Below are 12,096 nucleotides of genomic sequence, written 5' to 3' on the forward strand. Positions count from 1 at the left end.
TCCAACTTCAAAAATTTCCAATGAAGTAATTATATTTTTTATTTTAATAACTAATTAGCTACATAATTTCACATTACTTCCAGCATTTTTATACATGGTATAAAATGTGAACATTGTATATATAATATACCCCTCAATATTCTACTAAAAAAATCTCTAAATAGTTGGATTCAATATATTTGAAATGATTTCTTTACGTAATCTTTTTAAACTTCAGAACATAATGTATGAATATTTCAGAACTTATGTATTGGTTGAAGTCACATGATCGAAAAATGCAAGTTCAACTTGAGGAAATTGTTCGTACTATGTGGGAGGATTATATTAAAAATTACCACACAACAATTTATGTTCAATTTTTTTTATTAAATTGAAGTTAGATGAAACAATTACTTAAGTGTAGAACAAATATCTTTGTAATAATTTATTATGCGATTTCATAATTTTTTATTTGATAAGATTGAATAAACATTTGGGGCTATTTTAATAATTTTACAACTTATGAGATTTATATGTTTATGAGAAAAATATATAACACAAAAATTTCATATCGCATGTCCAAACAAAACTTCAATTTAATTTTATGATTCCATATCATATTATCATATCGCATTGCCAAACGGACCCTTAGATAATATAAGGATGTACATTAAATTTGAGTCATAGTTGAGAAATAATTTAAGCCAAAAACTCTCTTTCGTAGCATACTGAAAATATATTTTCTATTACTTACTTATTTTTATAAATTTAAATTTCTCAAGTACCATTAATTTAATAATTTTTTAATTGTACTATCAAGAACACCAATAATTTATTCGGCATTATACTCTCTCTCCACTTTTAGTTATTAAAGTTTCTTTTTAAAGTCAAATTATAAGAATTTTAATTATATTTTGTGATATATTTTTTTATCATATTGATAATTATAAAATTATAATTTATAATTTTTCATATACTTATTGAATATTTAAATTTTGTGTTTAAGATATCGAATTAATATAATATAATTTAACTTTAAAAATTAATTAAATTAATTTTAAAAAATATGATATAACAATTAAAAATGAACGAAGAAAGTAAGTATTTAAAATAAAATAAATACCTTTTAGGTAAGATTTTCAAAATGGAGTTGCAAATGGATTTATCAGTTTACCCATCATTAATAGTTATTCAATTTAGATTTTTAAAATTTCATTGATAAGGCTGATGCATAATACAATTTTGCTTGAATTAAAGGTGCAATTGGAAATGTGCCTAACAACAGTAATGTTATTTTTGCAAATAAATATTTCAAAATTACTCATTTAATCAAATTTAAAATCAAATAAAAAAAATTGTGGTAAACTAACAATCAAGATAGATTTTGTTGTAAAGAAGATTGGTCAAATATTTTATTAAATCACCAATATAGGCTGTGGTGTACTGATGGGAGTGTTTCACCCTTAACCATATATCTCGGGTTTGAAACCTGAATATGGAGAAATTTGTTGAGAGCACCACCCCAGAATGGGCCCTATAATGCGCGGTTCAAATTTAATCGGAGTTTCAATGTGGGCTCAGAACACCGGATGAAAAACCAATATAAATATATATATATATATATCAAACATGGCAAAACTGAAATTAATACTTAAATATGTGATTTCACGGTGCTTTCAATCATGAGATAATATCATATTCTCCAAAAATTATATCTTGGGAAGTCAATATTATATTTGAAAATTTTTAAATATAAAAATTGACCCATGAAACAACCCCATATAAATCTACTTGTCATTTATTTCATAGGTAAATGAAATTTATAATCATATATCGACCTGAACACATAAAGAATTCTTGGCGTCGAGAGAAATTTGAGATTTGGTAAGTAACTCAGTGGGTGCTTTCTAAGAAGGGCTTGGAAGAAGAAAATGAAATAGAAACAACCGCGCTGGTCGTAATAGATCGACTTTCATGGTAGTTCTTGCTCCAACATGAAAGTGGACTGCCGAGCTACAAGTCCTATGACACATAATTACTTTTTAAAATTTATTATTCTCAACAACATATTTATTATTACTTTAAATCAATTCCTACTTTTCATCTATATTCATCTTTTTAAATCAAATTAATGTATCAACCAAATTTTTTACTACTACTTCAGTGTCTAATAGAAAAAACTACTTTTTTCATCTTTAGTGAGTGAACAAGACCGATCACAATTTTGTAATAATTTATTATGTGATTTTATAAAATTTTATTTATTTGTTAAGATTGAGTATTGAGATTATTTTAATATTTTTACAACTTATTTAATTTTATGTTTATGAAAAGTATATGACACAAAAAATTCAGATCGATTCAAAAAAAACTTTAATCTATCTTATAATTTCATATCATGATTTTATATATTTGCATACCTTAGAATAAGACATTCCATTTTATGATTAGATGAAATTGTTTTTATTGTATAAAAATTTAAAAGAGTCATTACAGTTTTCTCAAAGTGCTTAAACGAATAATATGATTTAGATGACACGACACAATTCTAACACTCTTTACGTTATTTTTTTTCTTAACCTCGTAATATGTGTAAATTTCATTTGTTTGCTATGAATTGCATATAAAAGATGGAATAGTATTCTACAAAGTACATTTTTCAGATATGAATTTGGACATAATGTAAGATGAAAACATGCATTTAATGTAGACATCAATAGTAATATGTATGTTGAGATTTAGCTATCGAGTGATAATGATCCTTAAACTGTTTGCCTATCGATGAGATATATAGCTTACTATTGTTAATTTGCTTTTATTATTTGAGTTATTAATAGTATACTTCTAAACATATTCTATTATATTAAATTCAAATAAAATTTATCGTAATTACCCAAAATAATTTTACAGCAAAGCAAGTTAGCCCAACTTTCGACTAAAATGACCAACTTTAGTTAAATCTAGAATAAAAAACTAACTGATAATAGATAGATGAAATCATAGGAACCAATCGAAATGGACCTTGATACTCTGTCAGAGATAAGAGTACTCATGTGAGCAATCATGTCATACCTACATTTTATCCACCGACACTGTTAACGTTAACTTACTTAATCTATCATTTATAAATCAAATTGATCAATTAATTTAATACGAAAGAAGTGTTATTGAGTTAATGGATTTTAATGATTTTATAATATTGAATTATCTGATTATTGGTCAATATTGATTTTATAATATTGAATTATTAGATAAAATCGATAACTAATTAAGATAGTTATAATGTACTACTTTACCTATGTATAAATAATAATGCCAATATGAGTATCTTATTAGTTGTTATCTTTGTTCAATGCTTTCAATTCGAATTATAGTCCTAGTTCTTATATTTGTCTTGCACTTGTATAGTTTTTTCATATTAGTTACTATTGTTATGAGCATTCTATAAAATTACATTATTATCTTATCGCGCCAAATCGTGGAGAAGTTATATAATTATTTAATGACCATTTTTTTATTAGTTAATTCGAAATTAAACCATTAATGATAAAAAATTAATAAATAAAAATATCTTGTTGAATTAGTTATTAATTTAACATTTATAAAAATAAAAAAATAATAATATATAAAATTAAATCAAACCGAGCAATACATCATAATAAACCTTAAAAATGATAATGACAATCAATCAAGGAGCTAGGGGATTTGAGTATCAGTAAGCAAATAGGCAATAATTTAGTTGATTCCAGTTTTAGTTTTAGAAGAATTTTTCAATTCATAGTTTAATTAAGTGGCCTAGTACGTAATATACTACTAAATGTTTTTTCTTTATTTAATACTCCACCTTAATAAAAGTATTTTGGTTGGTGCGACGTATTCTAAAGGGAAACTCAACTACATGTGTACACATAAAAGTAAAGAGTAGTTGTTGAAGGAATTGATTGATAATCTTATTTTGTATGCATGGCCTAATATACCACTCCCAACTTTTATTTTCTTTCTTGGTTCATTTCAGGTTTATGCAATTAATTTCTATTATTGTAAAACAAAAATATATACAAATGTTCATTAACCAAAAATCTCATGCTTGCGACGGACTTATATAAGATATATTTTCACCGTGAGTTTTATTGTTCAATTTTATTTATTTTAGATTTTGTATTCTTTTTTGAGAAAATGAATATTTCATTACCTGTGTTAATTGACTATGTATAATCTTAGGTATAGAAACTAATTTGAAAAATAAGTAATTAATATTGAAAATAATATATACAAAAAAAGTATTATTTTTCTCTCAATATGTTTAAAGTGAAAACTAAAAATAAATATTGATCAGAGTATATAAAAAAACAAGTAAAAATAAAAGCAAAAAATACTTAGTAGTGGAGATTTTGAAAAAATGTATATATGATATTTTCTAAAAAGAACCATACACATTCTGAATATTATCTTCTACGTATGCTATGCTCTCAATTAAATTAATTGCTTTGTCCTAATTTATTGCACAAATACCCGGTGTGGAACATGTATTGAAGAAATGAAAGGAGTTAATTATCTATCATCAATCCATCATCTTTCTATTTGCAATTTTCATAATTTTTTTTTAAAATTAAATAATAGTAACTTTAATTAGTATTTTGTTATATATTTATTTCATATTGATATGTAAAAACTTGATATTTATAATATTTTTCATTTAATGTTTAAATATTTAAATTTTTTAGTTTAAAATATCAAACTAATAATCTAATTTAATTTTGATAATGAATCAAATTAACCTTTGAAAAATATTGTATAATAATTAAAATGAGATTAATGGAGTACTTATCAAATAAAAATATTTACATTTGACCGGATATCTTTATCATGTATACGTGTTAATTTTTTTAAACCATAAAATTTTACTGTAGGCATAATGTTTTTAAACGCGGTAAAAAAAATAAGAGGTAAAACGAAAAAATAGTATAACAAAAAGTAACGTCCACACGCATGCAAAACCGCTCTACTTTTTCTTATTAAATCCACCCGTTTCCAATATCTATATGCTTCATATCTTCTTCATCATCATCCTCTCTTCAACATTTTTTTCTCTTAAAAGAAAAAAAAGGTTATTTTTTCCCCTTAATTGTTGATGTTAGTTGAGTTATAGATCATCTAATTTCATTTCTGGGTGTACCTAGAAACTCAATTTTTCATGGGGTTTTCTTGACCTTTTTATTGAATGCTTCAAACAGAAAAAATCATGGAGGTTGCTAGAATTAGACAATTGTTGCTCCTTTGGAGTAGAATCAAATCTACCCGTGTTTCTCTTGTGGGTGGCAATCACACCGCCGCTAGGTTTTGTACTCGCTAAATTCACCTTTCTTCCGTCGCTGGATTTTCCCCTTTCTCTCTCGCTCTCTCTTTCTTTCTCTCTCTCTTCTTGTAGCACAAGGTACGATCAGTTTTTACAGACTCTTCCGATAGGTTTGTTGTGAAAGCATGGATTTTGGTTTTGTGTATTGCCCCAAAAGGGGGGAAATCAAGGGGAATCATTTTCCCGAGTTGAAAATTGGGTTGCATCAAGACGCCGTTTTGATTATTAAGCTACCAGATTCGAGGGCTTTAAGGATTATGTCACGGTCTTTGTTCTTTGCAATGGTTCTTTTCATATTGCCGTCAATTGGGTCCATTCTAAGAGGCTCATTCGATGTAATTGACGATTCTTATGTGAATTCTGATGGGAGGGACTTCAATGTGTTGCATAATCTTTTTCGTGATTTGGCAGATGAAGGCCTTGTTAAGAAGGGGCATAAAGGACTTGTTTTGAGTTCTGAGAATGATCATCTGATCAAAGATTTGGAATTGTTGAATGACAATGTGGTTGATTTGGTGCTTGATTCGGATATGGATTACAAGAATTCGATTCCAAATGAGACATTCAATTTTGCAATTGCTCAGAATGAATGGAACAGTACGTTCATTGACCGTGTACTCAAGATTGGTGGCATTGTTGTAACTCAACTCAGCAATGATCCTTTAGCTGAGCTTAAAGCTCTAGCAAACTACAGAATCGTGTATATTCGACGATTTGACAAGACTTTGGTGGGAGTTAGGAAAACTGGGGTACTAAATGCTGAACTGAATTCACAGAAAAAGGACATTGTTTGTGGAAGCACACCTGAGGCTAAAAAAGTTGCATTGAAAGGATTAGAGGATGTGTTGCTTGAACCGCCAAAAAGGGCATTGCTGAAATCATTTTCAAGGAAGATGAAGTTTCTTCCTGAGTTGTTAGGTGATTCTCTTGAGAATTACCCTCGAAGAATCTTCATTTCTGATGAGAAAAATGGGGTAGCAGAATGGTTTAAGAGGAGCTACCCTGCAAATAATCAAGATTTCGAGATTTACAACTTGGATGTTGAAATCCAAGAGTCAGAGCAATCAGGGGATGGAGTAGCCTTAGTTGGGACAGCAGAATGGTTGAGCAAAAATGTTAAGGAAGAAGACTACGTTGTGATGAAGGCTGAAGCAGAAGTGGTTGAGGAAATAATCAAGAAGAAAGCAATATGTTTGGTAGATGAGTTGTTCTTGCACTGCAGAAACCAATTAGAAGAAGTTGATGATGATGAAGAGGAAAATGGAAGCCAAAAGAGGGCTTATTGGCAATGTTTGACATTGTATGGGAAGTTAATAGATGAAGGTGTTGCAGTGCACCAATGGTGGAGTTGAATCTAAGACACTTGATTTAGCTTTGTCCTTTATCAGTCTCTTGTTATTGTTGTTCATTTCATGTATCATGTGTTCAGTGGTCATCAGTAGGCTTTGGCTTTCTTGTTTGAACCATTTGTTGTTTAATTCTACTCTGTTTCTGTTGGCATGAAGACTGTTGTCTCATTTATTTAATGTTTTTCATCTTCTATCCTTTTATTTCAAAGTTGGCATCTTTGTTGTTATCTTCATATATTCCTATTTTCTACCTGAGAATATCTGTTTCTTTTCTTTCTATTATTTCATCTCTAGATAAGAATTTTAAACCCCAATAGACTCAACGCGAAAAGGAAAAAAGTTCACCCCATCCACAAGTCAATGTTAAGCATATATGATAAATGAAGCTAGTAGTATTGAATGAAACAACGAATAATCAGTACATAGCTTAGATACATAAATAACAACAAACATTAAGCAACAATTGCTTCAGTAAGCAATTTTAATTTAAACAATAGAAATACATCAATCAGAAGTTAATTATAAGGGGGGATCAGAAAGATATGGATAGTTGAGAGTCGTGTGTATGAAGTTACATTTCAAGGAGTAGTGGTTTGTGTGGCATCAGCTGGAGTGTTGGGGAATGGGGGAAATGGAATAGTAGGCAGCCCACCAAAGCCGCCGCCACCAGTTGATGGAGTAGGAAAACCTGGAGTAGTAGGCATAGGAAATGAGGGGAAACCACCACCAGTTGATGGAGTCGTAGGCATAGGAAATGAGGGGAAACCACCACCAGTTGATGGAGTAGTAGGCATAGGGAAACCACCAAATTGCTGAAGACGTCGAGCTGCTGTGGCTTGCTCAATTGACATGACTGATACAACAAGCACGACAACGGCTATCATGACATTTATCTTCGCCATTGTTTGTTGTTGTAAAAAAATACTACTCTTTTTGTTGTTAAGTATATGTGCAGGGGTTTTGGGTAAGTTATATAGTAGTATGTATGGGAATAGAAACATAATGAGCATTCAATTTGTTCACCCTCCTATGTGGTTGAGAGTATCAACTGAAATCCATCTCTCCTTAATTAGCTGTCAATTCAATTATTCTGTTTGAGTTCCCTCCGTTTAACATTACTTGAACACATTATTAGAATTATTTGTTCCAAATAAGTAATTTACAAAATCATGTAATTTTTTCTTATTTTATCCTTAAAATTACTTCTTTTTGAAGTTTAAACAGATCAACAAAAAAAAAAAGAGTCTTGTTTAATCTTTTTCAGGTACACATTTAGTTGACAGTAAATTGATTATTTGAATAAGACACATAAATTGTATTGAAAAGGGTTTAAAAAAGATACATAAGTACAAATACTCTTTTAGTTTATAAATAGTTTTAAAAAGGCAGGAAAATAGAAAAGTAGACAAAAAATATGTCGAAAACGATTATATTTATTTTTATACTTTTGAGGAAAAAGTTATATTTATCTTTTGTTATATTTTTCTGATACATTTATTTTTATCATTCAACTTTGAACACATATTAACTATTTAAATATTATCTTATCTACATGGTGTACTCACGTAGATAGAACTTTTATCTGAATTAAAAAAATACACAACTACAACCGAGTCTAACTTGGTAAGCTATCTATATATTGCCTTTTTTTTCCGTCAAAAACCACCTGTTTTTGGTGGGTTCGAATGATTTGCGGATTTTAAGCGGATTTTAATTAATTTTTTTGAATAAAATAAAATAAAATTAAGAATAGGTGAAATGAATTACAATGTGAAGAATCAAATACTCACATATTAGATAAAGAGTTTACCCAAATTAGCAGACTTCAATCAGCTTATTTTCTATTTATTAGCATTAATTAAAAAGAGCTGTTTAACATCCAACTACACCGATCTTCATTTTTTAGTTTTTTCTCATATTATTTACCTCCCTTTATTTATTTTACACTTCTAAAATAAAAAATTTCATGTTATTTTCTTTCAAGCACTTGTTTATATACCTAAAGTAAACTTCACATCATTCTTGTCCAGTGTAATGCTCCATCCATTTCACAAAATCAAGAAAATCTTCATTTTTTCTCTCAATTTAATGCCACAATAAAAATGATTTTTTTCTTTTTTGGTAATGTTTTAACTTTAGCTTTTCATGTGACATGTTTGATGCCACAAGATAAAAATACAATTTTGTACATTTGACATAACTTTAATTTAGGTTCACAAGATTCAAAAGTGTTCTTTATTTACTTAAACTCCGTGACAAATTAATCATTCAATTAATTTTCTCCTTCGCTCGCATTAATCTATATTTTGATCTCAACGAATACTGAAAAACCATTGTAAATTAGATTTTAATTATGTTACTATGAGACTCTAGGTAAAATACATTTGTTTTTATATTGATTAAAAAGAAGGAGAATATAGTAATCTAAAATGCTAAGCTAAACAGTTGTTGATGGTAGTTTAATTTGGAGTAGAAATTAAATCGATACAGCTTTAATTTATTACAATGAATACATTTGGTCCCTTAAATGTGGCTAGCTGTTATTATTTAGATGAGCGTTGATGCCATTAAATTGGCTTTAACAACAACCAAAAAGCTGTCCAGAAAGGAACACAACAGACTAAAGAAAAGATAAAAATGAAAAACAGTGACACATTAGGTAACCTTTTCTTATCAAGTAATTATCTATTTTTCATTTTTATCTTTTAATTAACTTTTAATTATTCACGTTCACATTAGGTAACCTTTTCTTATCAAGTAATTATCTATTTTAAGAGTTTGAACTCTGGATAAACGTAAATAGTTTTCCAATAGGTAGAATATGAATCAATTTTCATACAACCTTTAAAGTTGTTTTTCCAGCAGTATTATTCACATACAATCCAGCTCATGTTCTAAAGCTCAATTGCTTCACAGGATTTGGTTAAATTAATGTAGACCAACCACTACCTATATCTTATAACTGAATCAAGCTATGCACATAATTGAATGATCCTAAAACATACAATTATGTAATTTTTAAACTTAAGTTTTTTGTTCTTTTTACGCGATATTTTCATTTTTACACCTAAGAGAGATTTGAAAAGATCATTTTCTTCTGTTCAATTTACAGATGATCATAAGAGATTATTTCCACGTTTACCTGATTTCGTACACATTGTTAATGGGTTGCAGGTACAATAAGGACACCTCACAAATTTCTTGGACAAGCTAATTAATTAGAGTAGTACTATTTGTCTCTTACTACTATTATTTTCTCCCAAATTCTCTCCATTTCACATTAAAGTTTCCAAAACAGTTATGCAATAAGCTTTATAGCATAAAAAATTTATTAGTCTCTCATGATTATTATGTCTTCAATTATTATAAAAGAATAATAATATAAGGAAGAAGAAACGTATAGCAGTTGGCCTGAGTGGTTAATGAGTTGATTAGAGCACATAAATTATAAGCTGAGTTACTTCTTGTACTAAAAAGATTTTATTTGTTAAAATTAGATAAACAATTTGAAACACAGGAAAAAGACATTTTACTTTATTGAACCACTTAACTATTGTAAGTTGCATTGATTTGTTGTAGTCATTCGCTACAATAATAGAGGAATAACCACGTTTATTAGTTAAGAATTATGAATAAAGCTTAATAAAGTCATTTGGATATAATTTTATATATATTTCAAAATTCCTCTGATTTTTTTTGTTACTATGCACATATTATTTTGTTACAAAGTAACTGTATATCGAATTATAGGACTATGTATGATGTTGCTATTTTCTAGTTTAGTTAAAAAATCTCTAATTTTAGCATAAAAAAATTTGGCCAAAAAGTTAGAAACTATAGCTTCTATATTTTGACTAAGAAAAAAACAAACATCTAACACAGTGATAACAATGTAAGCTGGCTTATAAAAATAATAAAATTAAAGAAAAAGGAAGTACTTTGCTTTATTTGATAACAAATTTAAGTTTTGTACAATTTTTGAGTAGATAATATGTGATATATACAAAAATAATTCATCATTCAACTCATTTTTATTCACATAAAATACCGACATGTCAAATATTTTATCCATTTGTATCTAACCCATTCTCAACTCATTCATATGCTATCTAATCCGTCCGTTAGCCGGCACAAGTCATGACACATATATAATATCGTAGTTCCTCATGGAGAAGTTGATAATATTGGTTTAGAAAGTTTTGAAATTTCTGTCTTTATCACATTTGAATCTCAAGATCTATAACAATTGGTAATTTGGGCTTTGTAAAAGTTGGGATCTCAGGTTTGGGGGTAGTTGGTAGCTCACGCTTTGGCAAACTTGGCAATTCGGGCTTAGAGACACTAGGTATCTCGATTTATGGGACTTCTGGAATCTCTGACTTTGAAAAATTAGAGGTGTTGGGGTAGTGGGCATTGAAAAACTAGTGATTGCTGGCGTTGAGAAACTAGAAATCTGAAGAAGGTGACGTGCTGATATAGTAATTATCATGCATGATATTTATTAATGCAAGCTATAAGATGGTGGAAAAACGACAATGCTGAGCCATTTTCTTTTTGTAGATTCAAGAAGCTTGGAGAAAAATGTGGTAAGATCAATGCAAATAATTTTTTTATATTTTAATAATTTCCATTTAGCTATATATAGATTTTTAAAGACATCTAAAAGGGAGAATTTCAACATTTGACATGTCAGTTGATCTATTTATTTGCCAATATTATAGTATCTAGAATTTATATCGTGATAACAATATTATAGTATCTTGAAAATCCCTAGAATAAAGGATGATCATATTTACTAGCTTATATGAAATTATTAAGGAAGCAAACATTTGTTAAGCTATATTTACTAATCACTTCCAAAATTTCAATCACAATATCTGTTATGTCCTTTCTTTATTATAGCTTTTCTCTTTGAATAAATAAAATTAAAAAAGAATGGGTATAAGTGAGACACATCATATCATAATCAAACATAATTGAAATTTTAAATGCATATCATTTTATCACGATAATAATGACAATGTTCATTTTTTTTTGTAATAACTAAAATTATTACACTTTTCACTAAATATCTATAAGATCAACATACAAACTCCCTTAGTCTTATTTTAAGGTATTGTATGATTAAATATCGAATCGTAATATTAAATTGATTTAAGTGTTTGTATTATTACTAAAAATATTAAAATAATTATTGATAATTTAATTTGACGGAGAAAACATTACATTATATATGAATATACCTAAAAGGTATAATCAACTATCTACAAAATAATACTATTTTAGTAAAATATGACAACATTTGAGACGTATCAGTTGAAAGATATAAAAGTTATATTATAATTTGGAACAAATAAACAATACTTATATTATTGCAGACAAAATTAGGCACGGAGGGAATAAATATTTTTA

General features: G+C 28.1%; 2 protein-coding genes across 2 annotated transcripts; one reads left to right on the forward strand and one right to left on the reverse strand.

Annotated features, from left to right (window-relative positions):
• The first annotated feature begins 5,013 nt into the window (after positions 1-5,013).
• Positions 5,014-6,892, forward strand: LOC107008192. Its single transcript, XM_015207119.2, has one exon. It carries the CDS (start codon positions 5,461-5,463, stop codon positions 6,685-6,687), a length of 1,227 nt encoding a protein of 408 aa, XP_015062605.1. The 5' UTR covers positions 5,014-5,460; the 3' UTR covers positions 6,688-6,892.
• A 164-nt stretch (positions 6,893-7,056) lies between these two features.
• On the reverse strand, positions 7,057-7,765 carry LOC107004523. The gene has a single exon (XM_015202775.2). The coding sequence runs from the start codon at positions 7,692-7,694 to the stop codon at positions 7,263-7,265; it is 432 nt and encodes a 143-aa protein (XP_015058261.1). The 5' UTR covers positions 7,695-7,765; the 3' UTR covers positions 7,057-7,262.
• Positions 7,766-12,096: the final 4,331 nt, after the last annotated feature.

The sequence above is a fragment of the Solanum pennellii genome, chromosome 1 (genome assembly GCF_001406875.1).
Source record: "Solanum pennellii chromosome 1, SPENNV200".
NCBI classification, from domain to species: Eukaryota; Viridiplantae; Streptophyta; class Magnoliopsida; order Solanales; family Solanaceae; genus Solanum; species Solanum pennellii.

Excerpts from the sequence above, each read along its gene's own strand:
- LOC107008192 (XM_015207119.2), top strand. The coding sequence starts at position 5,461 with ATGGATTTTGGTTTTGTGTATTGCCCCAAAAGGGGGGAAATCAAGGGG.
- LOC107004523 (XM_015202775.2), bottom strand. The coding sequence starts at position 7,694 with ATGCTCATTATGTTTCTATTCCCATACATACTACTATATAACTTACCC.